At 46.2% G+C, this 22042-nt stretch overlaps 1 protein-coding gene across 1 annotated transcript in view; it reads left to right on the forward strand.

The window, feature by feature from the left end:
- The window catches only part of LOC121277230 (FRAS1-related extracellular matrix protein 1-like), a 391688-nt gene that overhangs the window by 257139 nt on the left and 112507 nt on the right, over window positions 1-22042 (forward strand). Inside the window, exons 18-19 of the mRNA XM_041186416.1 lie at window positions 1740-1936; window positions 20664-20883. Of these exons, the coding sequence (XP_041042350.1) occupies window positions 1740-1936; window positions 20664-20883 (417 nt within the window). The remainder of the gene's footprint in view (window positions 1-1739; window positions 1937-20663; window positions 20884-22042) is intronic.

Here is a 22042-nt window from a genome sequence, read left to right on the forward strand (position 1 = left end):
ATTTGTTGTAGCCAGAGTGTACCTCCCTTTCAAGAGGTGCAGGCTGGTTTTAAGTGGTGCTCACATGAACTTGGGGCTGAGGCATGCAGGGTAACTAAATGCGCCTCTGAATGGCTGCATGCTACTATTGTCAAAATTAGCAGGCAGTATAAGGTTTGCATGCTTCACAGGTATGGTTTAATCATGCATTGCAATTCTTGCTCCCATTTTCAGGCCTTATCCTTTTGTTCTCACTCATCTCTTCACTGGTTGCAAGGAGCCCACATGAACTAAAAGTTTCCGTAGTCTAATCCAGTGCCTATTGAACCCATAATGTCAAAACTGCTCACCTTTGAGAAATTGGTAATCCCATTTCTTATGATCCTGGATCAGACCCCCAAATGTTTGGCACGATACGGTTAGGCACCAGCAACTTTTTGTTTCAAGGAGAAAAAGTTTGATATTCAAAACATTTACTAAGAGAATAAAGCCACAAGATTCTATGGGTTTTGAACAAAACAAAAATAAACTTTCCTGTACAAGGTCAGAAAGATGAAACACAATATCTATCTTATATTAGCCCTGAATGTTAGAGTATGAGGTACATGCGAATTGACAGGGAAACTGTGTTCGAACACACCACACTGCACAATAACTGGCAGATGTAACCAAAACAGATTCCATGGATTTCTCAACAACCCACCCAGAAGACAGTAAACACTGAGTCAACCAATCTTACTGAAACTCTGTCTCTCTCGTGGGGATTCCAGTCTTCACCTTCAAAGATCAAGCCTTGGAATTCTCTCCAAAGATTGTTTCAACTTGGACAGCCTACCTCGCAGGGTTTCAGTCTTGTCTCCCAAACTCCATTTCTCTGGATTCCCAAATTGTGCTCTAGCATCAACTCACAAGCACAACTTCAGCTCTTCAGCTGTACTGAGCAGAAATGTACTACTCCAAAGGTTTACCTTCACCCTAGTGGCCTGCAACATGGAGTCACCAACATTCTGCGGCCTTCTTAGACCTTCAGGGCTTCTCCTGAATCCCCGTTGCTTAAAGTCTGCCAACCTGCAGCCCTTTTTTCTGCTTGGAGCCTCTTTCTCTGCTGCTCTCTCTTTCCTCTTAACTGGAATGTCTCCCTGTCCCCTATCCATGTCCCCTGCCTGGGACTCTCGTTGGGACCTTGCCCTGTCTCCTTTCTGGGACCCTTCTCGATTATGGTACCCCACTTCTGGGTCACATGACCCCATTTTTTCACTGTTTTCTTTTTGCACAGGCATATTGGGCCCTTCTTTGGCCCAAAGAACTACAAAACACTGGATTGCACATGTGCCGCCACTCTCTGTCCATGCATGTGCAAAACCCCTAAGGCTTGGCCGGACTTGGAGTTCCCAATCTCCACCCAACGAGAAGGTAAGTTGATCTCGTAACGTACTAAAAAAAGCCATAAGCTTGGCTGGTGTAGGAGATGGGATTGGAGCTGGCACATTCTTATGACAGAATAAAGGTCAGCTTTTCTCCATACCTGGGAATATTTGGCACTCTAACATGGGTTAAAAAAGTCAAAAGTGTTCCTAACTCATTCCCATACCAACACTAGGCCCCTCTTGAGATGCAGAAAAATTCAGCAGGATTATGCATTTGGTAAAAGTGCACAAGTGAGATATCAGTTTTATATATGCATATACACATAACTGCAATATGTACATAAGCTGTAGCCCAGTTTTGTTCAACCATTTCCTCTCACTTTCTGTTTCTAGATTCCTTTGATCTGAAGCACATGAAAGATTTGCACATCAACTATGTTCAGTCTCGACATCAGCAGATGGAACCAACAGCAGATCAGTTCATGCTCTATGTCACTGATGGGGAGCATCAGTCCCTGGAGGTGCCATTTTATGTTATAATCCGACCTACAAATGATGAAACTCCAAGTTTCCTTGCCAGGAATATCACTGTAAGTAGATGAACACAATGCCTATATTTACATTAAAGGCATAGCACTAGTGAGAGTGTTGGAAGGGATTCACTCAATCATTCAACATGCTGATAGACCAGCCAGTTCACAAGTGACAAGACTATTGAGGCAGACTGAGCCCCAGGTTCATTTTCTACCAATAATTGAGCTCCAATTGTATATTAGATTGTACCTTCAAGTGAAAAACAAACCTCTTCACTCACAGTCTCCACCTGAAGGCACAAACCAATGCTGATGGTATAAGTCCACAAGTAATAGAGACCCTCTTGTACTTGCTCCATGTCTGAACAGTGAGGCCTGTATCTCCCAAAAATTGACATGTTGGTATTGTAACAGAGAGTAAAATGGACATGTTGGTATTGTATCACAGAGTAAAATGGACATGTTGGTATTTTATCAGAGAGTGAAATGGACATGTTGGTATTGTATCAGAGAGTAAAATGGACATGTTGGTATTTTGTCAGAGAGTAAAATGGACATGTTGGTGTTTTATCAGATTAAAATTGACATGTTGGTATTTTGTCAGAGAGTAAAATGGACATGTTGGTGTTCTATCAGAGAGTTAAATGGACATGTTGGTATTGTATCAGAGGGTAAAATGGAAAAAATCTGAAACAGGGACCCAACCTGCCTCAAACTTATCCACATGAGGTAAGCTACTTTGCAGCATTGCATGCGGGCCAGGAGGAGTGCTTCCTCCCCTCTCAAGAAGTTACCCAGTAAACCCTTCCCCATCTGCTACTCCCCGCCACAATGACCTCTGGAACCTACCTGACCACAATCAAACCACCCCCGCTGACTACCATCTACTCCTCCATTATTCATCTGCTCCTCTGACCACACCCAACACCATCAGAACCCCTCCCTGTAATGAAGGCACACCCATCCCCCCAAAATTGGGTTGGGACCTCACCTCTCCCCACCCAGCTCCCCCCCACACCCACCCCTCCGACCCTTCCAATCAGAACTCTCGATCGGTCAGTCAAGACATCTGTTCTTTCAGGTTTTCGAAGAAAGACATCCCCACAACCATTGCTCACAAGACAGAACTCACCTCCAAGTTAAAATATAGGCCTGAGTGTCAGAAAGCTAGAACGGCACCACGAGAGCCAGATCTTAACCTCGTTGATCACCTGTGCACACTTCAGGGGCTGGAAAGTAATTGCCATTGCTGATTTAGAGCCTCAGGCCAATTGCTATCACCATGCTTTCCAGCCCAAGGTTTTGAGGACAATAGCCTGCCTGGGACCATACACGGGATGTTTCCTACTCTAGGTCATCAGTGGAACTTAATGTGGCTTTCCTCATTATCGGTTTCATGATTTATCCATGTTAGTTTAAACTCAGTTTCAGTGCTACATAGCATAAAACAAGGGCTGGGATTTTCTACTCCTGGTCACGATGGGCGTCATGGCGGGCGCAAGAGCTAAGTATCACAAGAGGCCAAAACTGGTTTTATGATAATGTAAAATGAGGAAGTGATTATGCGCTTTAGATGTCAACGCTTCATGCTGCTGAACGCTACGAATGTCATTAACATAAATCAGCATCTTATTATGATGCCTGCACGCCTGAATTATCCCTCCACATGGAGTAAGAGCTAACATTGGTGTACAATTAGAACGACCTTTTTTACACAGGATTTAAACAATACACAGCTGGCGACCTGCATTTCGCTCGAGACTCCAAGATTAGTTCTCATACCTTGCATCGCACAGCACTCACAGGGTCAGAGCCAGGCTTTGCAGGCTGAACTGCATCAGTTTCAGGAAGTCTCACAGCCATGTTTCTACAGCTACCACACCAGGGTTAAGGTGGGGTGGCCTTTACTGTGCTGCAGGGTAATGGATCTATTGGAAAAAGGGCCAGACAGGACTGAGGGAAGGGAAGGGCTGTGGGGCAAGGCCTCCATTGGGGACAACAAATGGGGAAGGTGACACTGAGGCACATGACTTTGGGGTGGTGGGTACTAAAGGGCAATCCAACTGAAATGATAGTTCCAAAATGAAGACAGAGGCACAGCTGAGACAGGTTAGCAGCTGTTCAATTGACATGCAGGGAGTCAGTCAAGTAAAGCAATAAGGCCCATTCATGTAACACTGATCCCTCAATATGGCAATGATTGTTTCCCTATTTTTACCCCTCATTCAAAGCCTTCAAATTCACCAGAGTATTATGGAACTGCAGAACTCTTGGGGGACTGGACAAGCTTGAGATCCCTGTTGGAAATGTGGCCATTCACCACTCACAGAGGAGAAGCCTCTGGACCCCTAATTTAATCTCATGTAATCACTGAGCACTCACCCTTATGTTTAGTCCTAACAGCGCAGTCTTGGAGTGCAGGTAAGGATGATCCCAGCACCTGGACTGAAAGCAGAACATCCAGTCGCCTGGCTGAAGCTGCTGCCAGTCGGTCATGTGGGCTGGTTTGTTGTGAACATTCATGTGCACCCTGCACTGGGCATCATTTCAGGGGCTAATACTTTCCAGCATGAGTGAAAAGGCCTTGAGCCCACAATCACAGATGATTCCTTGACAGAAAGTGGATCTTTGGAAATGAATTCTAACTCCTATGTGTTTCTCAGTGATTCTGCAGTGAGGAGGGTCAGAAGATGATCCTCAGAGAGCCATCATTCATAGGCGCCTTGCTAGATCCAAGGTGTATTGACGTCGCATGTGTTACATGCAGAAGAGCAAGAACCAGTGCCGCAGATGCCTCCACATGTCAAGGGATCTGGTGACTCACATTTGCCACATTCTGCAGGATTTGGCACCACGGGGACTTGGAGGGCATCCACTGCCAGTAGCTGTGAAAGTAACCACCCCACTCAACTTCTACACCAGTGGCTCCTTCCAGGGCCCCACTGGGGATCTCTGCAGCATCTCACAAGCGTCCACCCACAAATGCATCCATTTTTGCAAAGGCCCACAATCTTGTCAACTTCGACAGAGGTCAAGCAAGCGAGGATGCAAGAGCACTGGGCTTTGCTGAGATTTCTGGTTTCCCCCAGGTGCAGGGTGTCATCAACTGCACTCATGTGGCTATAAAAGCACCCTGGCAGCCCAGTACATTAACTGAAAAGGCTACCAGCCACTCAATGTGCAGCTGGTGTGTGACCATAAAAAACTTATCAAGCAGGTTTGCGCCAGATTCCCAGGAAACGACCATGACTCGTATGTTCTGAATAGAGCTCAGATACCTGAGATCTTCGAGGGACCACTGGGTTGGCTCCTCGGTGACTCATAGACGTTTACAGCACAAAAGGAGGCCATTTGGCCCATTGTGTCCATGCCAATCAATAAAGGTCTGACTACACTAATCCCATTTTCCAGCGCTTGGCCCATAGCTCTGAAGTGAATGCAAGTGATTATCTAAATACTTCTTAAATGTTACATGAGTTTCTGACTCAAGCACCCTTTCCAGACTCCCACCACCCTCTGGGTGAAGAAATTTCTCCTCAACTCCCCTCTTAGCCTTCTACCCCTTACCTTAAATCTATGCCCCGTGGTTATTGACCCTGCTACTAATGGAAAAAGTGCCTTCCTATCCACCCTACCTCTGTCCCTCATAATCTTATACACCTCTATCAGGTCCCCTCTCAACCTTTGCTGCTCCAAGGAAAACAACCACAGCCTATCCAATCTATCCTCATAGCTCAGACCCTCCAGCCCAGGCAGCACCCTGGTAAATCTCCTCTGCACCCTCTCCAATGCAATCACATCCTTCCTATAATGTGGTGACTAGAACTGCACACAGTAGTCCAGTTATGGCCCAACCAGCATTTTATACAATTCCAGCACAACCTCCCTGCTCTTGTTTGCCTCGGCTAATAAAGGCAAGTGTCCCATATGCCTTCTTAACCATCTTATCTACCTTCCCTGCTACATTCAAGGAACTGTGGATACGCACACCAAGGTCCCTCTGATCTTCAGTACTTTCCAGGGTCCTATCATTCCTTACCTTGTTAGCCCTCCCCAAGTGCATTACCTCAGAATTATCTGCATTGAATTCCATTTTCCACTGCTCTGCCCACCTGACCTGTCCATTGATAACCTTCTGCAGTTTACGGCTATATTCCTCAGCATTTTCCACCCTACCAATTTTTGTGTCATCCGCGAACTTCTTGATCATACCCCCTACATTTAAGTCCAAATCATTCATGTACACCACACCGCTCCAGCACTGAGCCCTGCAGAACCCCACTGGAAAAGACTTCCAGTCACAGAAACATCCTTTTACCATTGCCCTCTGCTTCCTGCCTCTTAGCCAATTTTGGATCCAACTTTGCCTTGGATCCCATGGGCATTTACTTTCTTGACAGTCTGCCATGAGGGACCTTATCAAAAGCCTTGCTAAAGTCCATGTAGACCACATCAAATGCATTACCCTCATAAGCACTCCTGGTTACCTCCTCAAAAAATTCGATCAAATTTGTCAAACATGACCTTCCCTTAACAAATCCATGCTGACTATCCTTTATTAATCCATGCTGCTCCAAGTGCAGATATATTCTGTCCCTCAAAATTCTTTCTAGTACCTTCCGCACCACCAAGGTTAGACTGACTGGTCTGTAATTTCCTGGCCTATCCCTTCCTCCCTTTTTAATAATGGGACAACATTTTCAGTCCTCCAGTCCTCTGGCACCTCATCTGTGGCCAGAGAGGATTTGAAAATTACTGCCAGGGCTCCTGATATCTCTTCCCCGCCTCCCTCAACATCCTGGGATACATCTCGTCCGCGCCTGCGGATTTATCCACTTTTAAGGCTGCTAAACCCGCTAGTACCTCCTCTCTCTCTATGTTAATTTCTTCTAATATTTCACAGTCCTCCACCCTGATGTCTATACCTACATCATCTTTTTCCAATGTGAAGACTGATGCAAAGTATTCATTGAGGACTGTACCCACACCTTCCAGGTCCACACACAGATTACCTCTATGGTCCGTAATTGGCCCTACTCTTTCCCTAGTTATTCTCTTGTTCTTTATATATTTTTTAAAACCCTTTGGGTTTTCCTTTATTCTACCCACCAATGCTTTCTCGTGCATTCTCTTGGCTTTCCTAATTTCTTTTTTAAGCCCCCCCCCCACCAGCCCCTGCACTTTTATGCTCCTCTAGGGATCCTGCCATATTGAGCCCTCGGTATTTGCCATAAGCTTCTTTTCTTTTTCTTAATCTTAACCTTTATGTTCCTTGACATCCAGGTTCTCCGGACTTGGTCCCTCTCTTTGTTTTTAGGGGAACATATTTGCCCTGTACTCTAGCTGTTTAATCCTTAAATGCCTTCCACTGTTCTGCCACAGTTTTATCTACAAGTAGCTGCTCCCAGTCCACTTGGGCCAAATTGTATCTCACCTTAGTAAAATTAGCCTTTCCCCAGTTTATAACTTTTATTCCCGGCCCAACCTTATCCTTTTCCATAACTATTCTAAATCTAACTGAGTTATAGTCACTATCTCTTAAATGCTCCCCTACTGATATGCCTTCCACCTGCCCGGGCTCATTTCCAAATATTAGGTCCAGAACTGCCCCCTCCCTTGTTGGACTTTCTACATCCTGGCTAAAAAAGTTCTCCTGGATGCAACTTAAGAATTTTTCTCCCTTACTTACTTGCACAATAAACCTATCCCAGTTAACATTTGGGTAGTTAAAATCCTCTATTATTACTGCCTTATTATTCCTATACTTCTCTGAAATTTGATTCCATATTTTATCCTCTGTTTCTCCCTGACTCTTAGTGGGCCTATAGTACGCACCCAGCAGCATGCTTGCCGCTTTTGTGTTTTTTACTTCTACCCATATGGCCTCATTTAATGATCCTTCCAGGATATCATCTCTCCTGACTGCTATAATTGATTCCTTGATCAATATTGCAACCTCCCTGTCTCCTCTTCTATCCCCCTGCCTATCTCGTCTGAGTACCCTATAATCAGGAAAGTTGAGCTGCCACTCCTGCCCTTTTGGCCAATAGCTATGATATCACATCCCATGTGCCTATCTGTGCCGTCAGCTCACCTGTCTTATCCGTCAAACTCCTTGCATTAAAATATATTCCACTTAGTCTTGTTAATCTCATTTCTTTCTTATCTAGCCTATGTTTCCTCTGCTTTCCAAACTCACTTACTAGCATTTTAACTTCTAATTCCATCTCAGTTTCTCTCCCCTCTTTACTACTTTTCAGGATCCCACCCCCCCGCCAATTTAGTTTAAATCTTCCCCGACAGCATTTGCAAACCTCCCTGCGAGGATGTTGTTCCTGATCCTGTTCAAATGTAACCGGTTCAACTTGTACAGGTGCCACCTCTCCCAGAAATGGTCTAAATGCCCCAGAAATCTAAAGCCCTCCCTCCTGCACCATCTCTCCAACTGCACATTTATCTGCTCTATCCTTCTGTTCCCATATTCACTACTGCGTGGCACTGGGAGTAATCCAGAGATTACAACCTTTAATAATAAAAACAAAAAAACTGCGGATGCTGGAAATCCAAAACAAAAACAGAATTACCTGGAAAAACTCAGCAGGTCTGGCAGCATCGGCGGAGAAGAAAAGAGTTGATGTTTCGAGTCCTCATGACCCTTCGACAGAACTGTTCGAAACAACCTTTGAAGTTTTGCTTTTCAATTTCCTACCGAACTCCCGAAAGTCTGCTTGCAGGACCTCATTTCACTTTCTTCCTATGTCCTTGGTCCCAACATGGACCACAACATCCGGCTGTTCACCCTCCCTCTACAGAATGTCCTGCAGCTGTTCTGTGACATCTTTGACCCTGGTACCTGGAGGCAACATACCATCCTGGAGTCATGTCTACGGCTGCAAAAGCGCTTGTCTACTCCCCTCACTAATGAATCCCCTACCACAATAGTCCTTCCACACTTCTTTCCCCCCCTCCCTTGAGCAGCTGGACCACCCACAATGCATGGCTTTGGCTCTGGTTGGCGTCCACGGAGGAACCATCACTCTCATCATTTTCCAAGGCCAAAAAACGGTGTGCGAGCGAGATGCACTTGAGGAATTCCCTCACTACCTGCCTGGTCCCCATCTTCTGTCTGGCAGTCACCCATTCCCTTTCTGCTTGCACTTCCTTAAGCTGTGGGGTGACCACGTCTGAAACATGCTATCTACGAACCTCTCAGCCTCCTGAATGTTCCATAGTGCCCCCAGCTGTTGCTCAAGCTCCAAAACCCAGATCTCAAGTTGCTTCAGTCAGAGGCACCCCCTACACACATGGTCATCCAGACTGCCAGGAGCGTCTAGGATTTCCTACATAGTGCAGGATGTGCAAATCACAGGACTGAGCTCCCCAGCCATATCTTAACTAAATAGAATATGGACCCTTGATTTTATTTTACCCTTACTCCTACTTGAGTATAGACTAGATGCTAGATCCTCCAGATAGACTAGATCCTCGAGGTGCTAGTGACAAAGCGTACCAGCAAAGGATGTGGCTGATGATGCTTGTGCGGTGGCCTCAGATTCCTGTTGAGAGAAGGTATAATGAGGCTCATGCTGCAACCTGGACATTGGTGGAACACACCATAGAGATCCAGAAAATGTGATTCCAATGCCTGGACAGATCTGGCAGAGCACCCCAGTACACACCCTGGAGGGTCTCATGTATGGCTTGCTGCACACTACACAACCTGGCGCAGCAAATGGGAGGACTTGGCAGATGACAAGATGAGGAAGCTGCATGTCTCTTCCGATGAGGAGGAACTCAAAGGGGATGATGGTGATGAGGTTGTGGAGCGAAGGATGCAGGTGAAGAGGCCATTGCATGGGTCAGATGGGGCAGGCATACTCGTGAGGCCCTCATTGTCAGCAGATTGCAGGAGGAGGATGACGAGATGCACTGAGGATCAGGTTGGACTAGTCTCCTCCATCATGGGCCAGCATGACCACCAGCATAGCTACTCCTCTCATTTCACCCATGAACTCCCAGATGATAGTGCACCATTGCATGAAATGCTCACATTGCCCTGATGCATTGAAGGATGAGCAAGCCTCAAGGCCATGTGTCTGTGCTGAGATTAGGTGCTACCTGGAGGAGGGCGTCCCGGCATCAGACATCAGAAAATGCTGCTTCTTCACATGCCCATCCAGCATCTCAGTCACAACAGCAGCCTACAAGATGCAGGGGCACTTACACCTGTTCAAACTGGCTTAAGCTTCAATGTTCATCTTAATGATTTCTTCTCTTCTAGTTCCATTTTAGGTTTCACACTGTTTCTGTGGTTTTGTGTCCTGATGCAGGGGCATGTACAACTCAAATTGCGTGCAAAAGCATGGCCAGGTTCTTCACATCATAGTCAGCCTCACATTGAGTAAAAACAAAAAACTGCAGATGCTGAAAATCCAAACCAAAAACAGAATTACCTGGAAAAACTCAGCAGGTCTGGCAGCATCGGCGGAGAAGAAAAAAGTTGACCTTTCGAGTCCTTATGACTCTTCAACAGAACTGAGTAAAATTGGGAGAGGGGTGAAATATAAGCTTGTTTAAGGTTGGGCGGGGGGGGGATGGGGGGTGGGGGAGAGAAGTGGGGGGGTGGTTGTAGGCCAAGCAAGCAGTGATAGGAGCAGATAATCAAAAGATGTCACAGACAAAAGAACAAAGAGGTGTTGAAGGTGGTGATATTATCTAAACGAATGTGCTAATTAAGAATGGATGGCAGGACACACAAGGTACAGCTCTAGTGGGGGTGGCGTGGAATAAGACTAACAGGGTATTAAAAGGTATAGATTTAAAAATAATGGAAATAGGAAATAATGCAAATAATTTCACCCCTCTCCTAATTTTACTCATATCTGTTGAAGGGTCATGAGGACTCAAAACGTCAACTTTTTGCTTCTCCGCCGATGCTGCCAGACCTGCTGAGTGTTTCCAGGTAATTCTGTTTTTGTTTTGGATTTCCAGCATCCGCAGATTTCTGTTTTTATCTCTGCGTTTAATTGACTGCCACATCTCTTCAAGAAATGCCTACCTTGAAGAATTACTGCTCCTCTCTCCAACAGGATTTCCGTATCTCTCTTTTGCCTTGTTCACCTTCGTTGCTTTCCATTTCTCTCCTGGTGTTTGACAAGGTATTTACTAAAACTTGCTTTCACAGCCATATTTCCCTTCTCAGTGAATGTCTCCGTCTCCGACTTACCCCACGTGGATTTCAACTGAAATTCCATCCCTCGTGTTTCGAACCGACCCAGGATTACAGGTATCTCCGGGACATAAAACATTTCTTGGACTGCTGTTCCCGTCGCATTCTGAGATCCACGCTCAGTGCCATGCGCCGCCATATGAAGACACTCGACCTCTCCCTCCAGCAGCATCGCTGCACCCTTTTTCAAAGCTGCGCATTGCCCCCAGTTTCATTTTATTCTTCATCTCATCTGACGCCTCAACAAGAAACTTTTTCTCTTGCTCTCAAGTGCTAAGGAACGCAAGCTCCAATAATTCATTGACACCAACACCCATCTAGGACCCTCCACCCCTGCCTGTCCCTCCGTCCCCACCCCATCTTCCAATTCCAGCCCCGGCCGTGTATTCACTATACCCCCTGACCTTCCCCTCTCCGACGCTGAACGTTCAGTGCTCAGCAAAGGACTTAGTTTCATACCCTTACGCCCTCATCTCAATGAATTTCGGGCTCGGCACGATGCTGAACTCTTCTTCCGTTGTCTTCATCTCCATGCTCACTTCTTTGGGCAGGGGTCCTCTCCCCGTTCAACAGATCCTTTTACCTACCTCCAATATTCTCCCTCCACCTGGACCCCTCCCTCTGGATTCTTACCTTCTCTTGATCTTTTCATTGAGAACTGTTGGCGTGACATTAGTTGTCTCAATTTCTCTGCTCCTCTCACTGATTCTAATCTGTCTCTCTCTGAACTTACTGCACTCTGTTCTCTCAGGTCCAACCCCAACATTGCCATCAAACCCGCTGACAAGGGTGGTGCTGTTGTTGTCTGGCGTACTGACCTCTAACTTGCGGAGGCTGAGCGTCAACTCGCAGACACTTCCTCCTACCTCTCCCTGGACCATGACCCCACCACTGAACATCAATCCATTGTTTCCAGGACTGTTACTGACCTCATCTCCTCTGGAGATCTTCCTCCCACAGCTTCCAACCTGATAGTTGCCCAACCTCGGACAGCCCGCTTCTACCTCCTACCCAAAATCCACAAACAGGACTGTCCCGGCAGACCGATTGTATCAGCCTGTTCCTGCCCCACGGAACTCATTTCTTGTTATCTTGACTCCCTTCTCTCTCCCCTTGTCCAGTCCATTCCCACCTACATCCGTGATTCCTCTGACACCTAACGTCACATCAACAGTTTCCAGTTCCCTGGCTGCAACTGCCTCCTCTTCACCATGGACGTCCAATCCCTCTACACCTCCATCCCCCACCAGGATGGTTTGAGGGCCCTTAGCTTCTTCCTCGAACAGAGGCCCAAACAATCCACATCCACCACTACTCTCCTCCGTCTGGCTGAACTTGTTCTCACACTGAACAATTTCTCCTTTAACTCCTCTCACTTCCTCCAAATAAAAGGTGTGGCTATGGGTTCCCGCATGGGCCCCAGCTATGGTTGTCTCTTTATGGGGTATGTGGAACATTCCTTGTTCCAGTCCTACTTCAGCCACCTTCCACAACTCTTTCTCCGGTACATCGATGATTACTTCGGTGCTGCTTCATGCTCTCGTCGGGACCTGCAAAAATTTATTAATTTTGCTTCCAATCTCCACCCCTCCATCATTTTTACATGGTCCATCTCTGACACTTCCCTTCCCTTGCTTGACCTCTCTGTCTCAATTTCTGGTGATAGACTGTCCACCACTATCCTACCGACTTCCACTGCTACCTCAACTACAGCTCCTCACACCCTACTTCCTGTAAGGACTCCATCCCATTCTCTCAGTTCCTTTGCCTCCATCGCATCTGTTCTGATGATGCTACCTTCCTCAGTTCCTGTGAGATGTCCTCCTTCTTCCTTAACTGAGGTTTTCCACCCACGGTCGTTGACAGGGCCCTCAACCGTGTCCGGCCCATCTCCCGCGTATCCGCCCTCGCCTTCTCCTCCCTCCCAGAAACATGATAGGGTCCCCCTTGTCCTCACTTATCGCTCCACCAGCCTCCGCATTCAAAGGATCATCGTCCGCCATTTCCGCCAACTCCAGCATGATGCCATCACCAAACACATCTTCCCTTCAACATCCGCACCCCCCCCCCCCACCCTCCCCCCGCAGCAGCATTTCGTAGGGATCGTTCCCTCCGGGACACCCTAGTCCACCAGTCCTCCATCACCCCTACTCCTCGACCCCTACGGCACCTCCCCATGCATACTCAAAACCTGCAACACCTGCCCCTTCACTTCCTCTCTCCGCACTGTCCAAGGGCCCAAACACTCCTTTCAAGTGAAGCAGCATTTCACTTGCACTTCCCCCAACTTAGTCTACTGTATTCGTTGCTCCCAAACACAAACTGGGCGACCACTTTGCAGAACACCTGCAGTCTGCAAGAATGACCCAAACCTCCCTGTCTCTTGCCATTTTAACACTCCACCCTGCTCTCTTACCCACATGTCTGTCCTTGGCTTGCTGCATTGTTCCAGTGAAGCCCAACGCAAACTGGAGGAACAGCACCTCATCTTCCGACTAGGCACTTTACAGCCTTCTGGACTGAATATTGAATTCAACAACTTTAGATCTTGAACTCCCCCCTCCATCCTCACCGCCTTTCCGTTTCTTCCCCCTCCCTTTTGTTTTTTCCAATAATTTATCTAGATTTTTCTTTTCCCACCTATTTCCATTATTTTTAAATCTCTATCTTTTATGCCCTGTTAGGCTTATTCCACCCCACCCCCACTAGAGCTGTACCTTGTGTGTCCAGCCATCCATTCTTACTTAGCACATTAGTTTAGATAATATCACCACCTTCAATACCTCTTTGTTCTTTTGTCTGTGACATCTTTTGATTATCTGCTCCTATCACTGCTTGCTTGTCCCTACAACCACCCCCCCACCCACTTCTCTCCCCCCACTTTCCCCCCCACCTTAAACAAGCTTATATTTCACCCCTCTCCTAATTTTACTCAGTTCTGTTGAAGGGTCATGAGGACTCGAAACGTCAACTCTTTTCTTCTCCGCCAATGCTGCCAGACCTGCTGAGTTTTCCAGGTAATTCTGTTTTTGCTTCACAATGAGTAACCCATTGGGTATATTATTAATGCCCAAAATAATATATAATGCCTAAATTAGCCTGTTTATGATTGTCCCATATAGCCATATTCAAAAGATATTAGGATCTGTTTCACTTTTGGGTAACTGATCAGCAGAGTGCACTAGGCAGCCACTCATTGCAGTGATGAAAAGCCTCGGCCTCGTTTAAATTCTGTAGATGAGCCAAAGAGACAGCCTGGTACAATCTCAGCTCACTTCAAAATTGGGTCAGGGTGGCCACCTGCGGAGTAAGTTATTCAGTGAACGTGACATTTACAGAAGGTGGGAGCTCTGGCGTGGCAGCAGCCCAGATTATTTTTTCAGTCCCAGAGGGGTACTCCTGATTCTCTGGGAGCTAGAAAATAATCTGATATTTACCTAAAGCAGCCTCAGTGGTTCTGTTCTTGCAAGCTCTGGTCTAAAATGGAAATTAGGGCCTGATTTACATCTGGAGTAATTTTTTGAATATTGCTGAAAAAAGAGAAAGCCGATCGAAGCTTTTCATCTTGCACTCATCAGGACAGCTCGCAAGATAAACCAACAGCACACTTACTCAGACTGGCAAAAGAAATGAAGTGCTATTCCACAAGGAATGGTTCTTGGACAAAATGTCATTTAGGAAAGGAAATCTGCCATCCTTACCTGGTCTGGTCTACATGTGACTCCAGACCCCAGAATGTGGTCGACTCTTAAATGCCCTCTGAAATGCCCTAGCGAGCCACTCAGTTGTATCAAACTGCTACAAAGTTTCAAAAAAGGAAAGAAACCGGATGGATCACCCAGCTTCGACCTAGGCACCGGAAATGACAATGGCAAACTTGGCCCTGTTGACACTGCAAAGTCCTGCTTACTAACATCAGGGGGCTAGTGCCAAAATTGGGAGAGCTGTCTCACAGAATAGTCAAGCAACAACCTGACAGAGTCACCCTCGCGGATATATATTTTACAGATAATGTCCCAGACACCACCATCCCCATTCCTGGATATGCCCTGTCCCACTGGCAGGACAGACCCAGCAGAAGCGGTGGCAAAGTGGTATACAGGAAGCAGTTGTCCTGGTAGTCCTCAACATCAGCTCTGGGCCCATGAAGTCTCATGACATCAGGTCAAACATGGGCAAGGAAACCTCCTGCTGATTACCACGTACCACCTTCCCTCAGCTGATGAATCAGTGCTTATCCATGTTGAACATCACTTGGAGGAAGCACTGAGGGTGGTAAGGGCACAGAATGTACTCTGAATGGGGGACTTCAATATCCATCACCAAGAGTGTCTCAGTAGCACTACTACCGACCGAGCTGGCTGGCCTGCTAAAGGACTGGGTCTGTGGCAGATGGTGAGGGAACCAACAAGAGGGAAAAACATACCTGACCTCATTCAAATCAACCTGCCTGCTGCAGATCCATCTGTCCGTGACAGTATTGGTAGGAGTGACCGCTGCACAGTCGTTGTGGAGATGAAGTCCCGCCTTCACAGTGAGGATAGCCTCCATCGTGTTGTGTGGCACTACCATCTTGCTAAATGGGATAAATTTTGAACTGACCTAGCAACTCAAGGCTGGGGAGATGAGGCGTTCTGAGCCAACAGCAGCAGCAGAATTGTACTCGAACATAATCTGTAATCTCATGGACCGACATATCCTCCACTCTACCATTACCATCAAACCCAGGATTAACCCTGGTTCAATGAAGAGTGCAGGAGGGCATGCTAGGAGCAGCACCAGGCATACCTAAAAATGATGTGTCAACCTGGTGAAGCTATCACACAAGACTACTTGCATGCCAAACAGCATAAGCAACAAGTGATAGAGCTAAGCAATCCCACAACCAATGGATCAGATCTAAGCTTTACAGTCCTGCCACACCCAGTCGTGAATGATGGTGAACAATTAAACACTCAGTTGAGGTGGAGGCTGTACAAACATCCCCATCCTCAATGGTGGAGGAGCCCAACACATCAGTGCAAAAGATAAGGCTGAAGCATTTGCAACAATCTTCAGCCAGAAGTGCCGAGTGGATGATCCATCCGGAGGTCCCCAGTATCATAGATGCCAGTCTTCAGCCAATTTGATTCACTCCACGTGACACCAAGAAATGGCTGAAGGCACTGGATACAGCAAAGGCTATGGGCCCTAACAATATTCCAGCAATACTAAACTGAAGATTTGTGCTCCAGAACTTGCCGAGCCCCTAGCCAAGTTGTTCCAGTACAGCAACAACATTGACATCTACCCGGCAATGTGGAATATTGCCCAGGTATGCCCTGTACACAAAATGCCAGACAAATCCAACCCGGCCAATTACCGCCCCATCAGTCTACTCTCGATCATTGGTAAAGTAATAGAAGGGGTCATCAACAGTGCTATCAAGCTGCACTTGCTTAGCAATAACCTGCTCACTGACTCCCAGTTTGGGTTCTGCCAGGTCTACTCAGCTCCTGACCTCCTTACAGCCTTGGTTCAAACATGGACAAAAGAGCTGAACTCCCGAGGTGAGATGAGAGTGACTGGCCTTGACATCAAAGCCACATCTAACCAAGTGTGGCATCAAGGAGCCCTAGCTAAACTGGAGTCAGTGGGAATCAGGGGGTCAGTCATCTTAGCACAGTGGCAGCAGTGTGTACCATCTACAAGATGCACTGCAGGAATTCACCAAGACTCCTTAGACAGTACCTTCCAAACCCATGACTACTACCATCTAGAAGGACGAGGGCAGTATTCTACTTGGACTTCAGCAAGGCTTTTGATAAGGTAATAATGACTGATAATGAAGGTAAGAGCCCAAGGGATCCAAGGCAGTTTGGCAAATTGGATCCAGAATTGGCTGAGTGGCAGGAAGCAAAGGGTAATGGTTGAGGGGTGCTTTTGTGACTGGATCCCTGTGTCCAGTGGGATTCCACAGGGATCGGTGTTGGGAACCTTGCTGTTTGTGGTACATATAAACGATTTGGACTTGAATGTAGGAGGGTTGATCATTAAGTTAACAAAAATTAGTGGGGCAGTAAATATTGAGGAGGATAGCCTTAGATTACAGGAGGATATAGACAGGCTGGTCAGATGGGCTGATCAGTGGCAAATGGAATTTAATCTGGATAAGTGTGAGGTGATGCACTTGGGCAGGACAAATAAGGCACAGGAATACACAATGAATGGTAGGACCTGGGAAGTACCGAGGATCAGAGGGACCTTGTTCCGGTCCCTTAAGGTAGTGGGACAGGTAGATAAGGTGGTTAAGAAGGCATATGGGATACTTGCCTTTATTAGCCGAGGCATAGAATATAAGAGCAAGGAGGTTATGCTGGAACTATATAAAACACTGGTTAGGGCACAGCTAGAGTATTGCATGCAGTTCTGGAATCTGCATTATAGGAGGGACGTGATTGCACTAGAGAGCATGCAGAGGAGATTTACCAGGATGTTGCCTGAGCTGGAGAGTTTTAGTTATGAGCAGAGATTGGATAGACTGGGGTAATTTTCCCTAGAGCAGAGGAGATTGAGTGGGACATGATTGAGGTGTATAAAATTATAAGGGGCATAGATCGGGTAGACAGGAAGGAACTTTCCCCTTGGTGGAGGGATCAATAACCAACGGGGCAGAGATTTAAGGTAAGGGGCAGGAGGTTTAGAGGGGATGAGAGGAAGAATTTTTTTCACCCAGAGGGTGGTGGGAATCTGGAACTCACGGGTGGCAGAGGCAGAAACCCTCATAATATTTAAGAAGCATTTGGATGTGCACGTGGTATGGGCCGAGTGCTGGAAAATGGGATTAGAATAGTTAGGTACTTGTTTGACTGGTGCAGACTCGATGGGCCGAAAGGCTTTTTTCTGTGCTGTAGACCGCTATGACCCTATGGCAGCAGATAGATGAGAATATCACTACCCGGAAGTTCCCCTCCAAGTCATTCACCATTCTGACTTGGCAATGTATCTCCGTTCCTTCACTGTCACTGGGTCAAAATCCTGGAACTCCCTTCCTAACAGCACTTTTGGGTCTATCTACACCACATGGACTGCAGCGGTTTAGGAAGGCAGCTCACCACCACCTTTTCAAGGGCAACTAGGGATGGGCAATAACTGCTTGTCCAGCCAGCGAAACCCACATCCCATGGATGAATTTTTAAAAAATGCTGGAAAAACTCAGCACATCTGACAGCATCTGTGGAGAAAGAAACAACGTTAACGTTTCAAGTCCATATGACTCTGCTTTAGAGCTAAAGAAAAATAGAAATGAGATGGAATTTATACTGTAGGAGGGCGGGGTGGAGCAGGTAAAGCAGAACGGAAGACCAGCAATAGGTGAGGGCTGGGGAGCAATTGACAGAGATGTCAAAGGCAAAGGGAGTGTTAATGGTAGTGGTGAAGGCTAAAGAATGTGCTGCTAGTACTGATAATGGCATAAAAGTGAGAAAGCAGAATGTGCTAATGGCAGAACAAGGGTAAGCACTCTGAAAGAACAGAATGAACAAGTGACAGATGGACCTGTTTGGGTTGGGGGGGTGGGAAGTGGGCGGTGGTTGGGGTAAAATGATAAAAAAGGGATAAAAAATACAAAAATAAGTAAATAAAAAATAAAATGAAAAATAAACTTAAAAAAAGAGGGTGAAGATGGAGGAGAGACTTCATGGTCTGAAGTTGTTGAACTCAATGTTAAGTCCGGAAGGCTGTAAAGTGCCTAATTGGAAGATGAGATGCTGTTCCTCCAGTTTGCATTGGGCTTCACTGGAACATTGCAGCAGGACATATGAGCTTGAGATCAGGATGAGTTGAAATGGCAAGCAACAGGAAGGTCTGGGACATTCTTGCAGACTGAGTGAAGGTGTTCGGCAAAGCGGTCACCCAGTCTGCGTTTAGTGTCCCCAATGTAGAGTAGACCATATTGGGAGCAGTGAATGCAGTAGACCAAATTGAAGGAGGTGCAAGTGAAACGCTGTTTCACCTAAATGGAGTTTTTGGGCCCTTGGATGGTGAAGAGGCAAGAGGTAAAGGGACAGGTAAAGGTCTCCTCCGCCATTTCCGCCAACTCCAGCATGATGCCACCACCAAACACATCCTCTCATCACCCCATCCCCGTCAGCATTCCGTAAGGACCATTCCCTCCGAGACACCCTGGTCCACTCCTCCATCACCCCCAACTCCTCATCTCATTCCCACGGCACATTCCTGTGCGATCGCAGAAGGTGCAACACCTGCCCCTCTCCAACCCGGACTCAAAACATTAACTTTGTTCCCCTCTCCACAGATGCAGTCAGACCTGCTGAGATTTTCCGGCATTTTCTGTTTTTATTTCAGATTTCCAGCATCCGCAGTATTTTGCTTTTCTTTAATGTTCTGGGATGACTGTTATTGACAATAACAGTTAAGAAATTTGCAAGCTGTCCTGATGAGTGTAAGATGAAAAGTTTCAATAGCATGTCTCTCTTTTCAGCAATACTTCTTGCAATTTTTTGTAAGGCCTTCTGTGTGTTCATGCCCATATGGGAGAGTGTAAAAAGTGTTTCAGGACTGCAGTGCCACAGTAGTATTTTGTGACTTTAGATTAGCTGCCTGTTAATCCCAATAATAATCCTTGGTAGATATTTTTGTCAGCAATTTGTAGTGCTACACATCAGTGGATTTTTGCTTTAATCACATTAGTGATTTGTGACTCCCTAATGGCACTATATTGATTAAAGTATCAACCAATCCACAATTTAAGCAGAAAGATTGATTTCCAGCAACACTATTATGAATTACTATTGAGGTTAATGAACAAAGGTGCAAACTACAATACTACAAATTACTATTGAGCTTAACTACAAAGCAAAGCACAGCAAAACATACCAAGATCTAAGCAGCAAGCAATTTCACAGATCAGCTGAACGACAGCAACTTCAGGCCCCAGGCTCCACACATTTCAGGCAGCAAGACAGCTTCAGACTCCAGGTAAGGCAGGCAGCAAATAGCTTCAGACTTTGGGCTCAGCAAGGTCACATGCTTCAGCAAGTCCCACCTCAGGTTTCCTCACTGAACAACTGCATGGAGTTTAGTGCATGATTGATTGAGGTCTGTTGGCTTTCAAATTCCTTAGATGGTCTTTAGGCTCTCTCATATGGATGTTAATAAGGCTCCATTTTCCAACAACAGGGCATAGCTATCTTGATAATTACTGTTGTAAAAATGGTGGTTGGTGTGCATGCAGTGAGTTGACATTAAGTTACGTAAATTAGAAATTTTAAGTCCCCCTCCACTCCTCCTGCTTCTGCTGCCTTTCATGTGAGGTTAATATCATGTGTTTTTTTATGTGCCCGACAACCTGTATTTTACCTACCATGTCTCCAGCTTTCTCTCTTTGTACAGGTGGACTGTTCATGGAGGCCCAGAGGCACATGAAGTTTCTTGAGAGCTACAGGTTGAAGTTGGGCTGCAAGTATCTCCAAGGGTTATATAAATCCCGTGTTAAAGAGAATGAGATGACCCAATGGTACAACTTTTAAAAATTCATCATGTTGTTTTATCCAGGTATCTGAAGGTCAAATGCGTGAATTGGATCCATCAATAATCAATGTGGTAGACCTAGATGTGCCACCAGACAGCCTGATGTTTACTATAAGCCAGGAACCCTACCATGGAAGGATCATGAATGGAATGTATGGGAATGATGATGTTCAGCACAAACGACTCACCCACAGTCATGACCAGCTCCCTGTGTATGACTTCACGATGGACCAGCTGAAACATGGTATTTAGAATTGCAGTGCTATAGAATGAAAAGGAATAATGTGTGACAATAAAAAGCAGAGGTCATGGGCCCCTATGTTAATTTGGAGACGGGGAAGGTAAAAATGAAACTATAAAGGGTACAGAGGAGGTTTACCAGTATTTAGCAGGGATTAGGGCCATGAGCTTGCAAAAACTAGAACCATTCAACTGAGAATAGAAAAGGTTAATAGGTGACCAATAGACGAATAGAGGTTTCCAAGATTCTGAGAGGTTTTGCTGGACTAAATCGGTAAAAGATATCCCCTCTGGTGAGTGAGTGGTAATTGAAGATCATCAATTCAAAATCATTGCAAAAAGTTCTAGTGGAAAAGAGGAGAATTTTTTTTCCACTCAGGATTGGTAGGGATCTAGATCACTATACCTGAAAATGTCGTGGAAGCTGATTCCATAAATATTTTTAAAAAGAAATTGGACGGATGTTTGAGGATGTGAAACTTACAGGATTACAGAAGAAGAGTGGGGATGTGGGACAAAGCATACTGCTCTTTCAGAGAGCTAGCCAAGGCACAGTGGTGTGGCAAATGCTGTTTTTATGACTCAATGGCATAGATGACATCAATTCAGAGGCTGGGATTTTCCGTGCCTGCTGGTGTCAGGCGTGTTCGTTGGCACGAGTGGACAATATGGTAAGAAGGCCAAAAATTGGTTACACAACATCATGAAACCAATTTGCAATTGTCTGCTCCACCCACTGATGGTGGGCCAAGTTTCATGCCATCAGACATCAAGAACTTCAATGTAATACATCAGCATATCATTACAAGGCCAGCCCGCCGGAATCAGGCCCCACCCCCCTTGCTGGATTGTCCGCCCACGTGGCATGATTGCATACTGATGTATTTCACAACAGCATATAAAAGGTGTGCACTTGGCAGGCTGCACTTTGAGGGGAACTTGGAGGTGAGTACACAGTAACATTGCGGAGTGTTCGTGAGGGATGCCTTTTGGACTTCAAGGTTGAGGCACAGTGTGGTGTGGGGGGCCGGGGCAAGGGCTACCCTGTGGTTGAGGTGTGTTGGTGGGGGGTGCAAGGGCTGCCCTATGGGTGAGGCGACATGGGTGGGGAGTTCACAAGGGCTGCCCTGCAGTTGCAGGTAGCACACAAACATCTACGGGGT

Source organism: Carcharodon carcharias, chromosome 4 (assembly GCF_017639515.1).
Source record: "Carcharodon carcharias isolate sCarCar2 chromosome 4, sCarCar2.pri, whole genome shotgun sequence".
Classification (NCBI taxonomy): Eukaryota; Metazoa; Chordata; class Chondrichthyes; order Lamniformes; family Lamnidae; genus Carcharodon; species Carcharodon carcharias.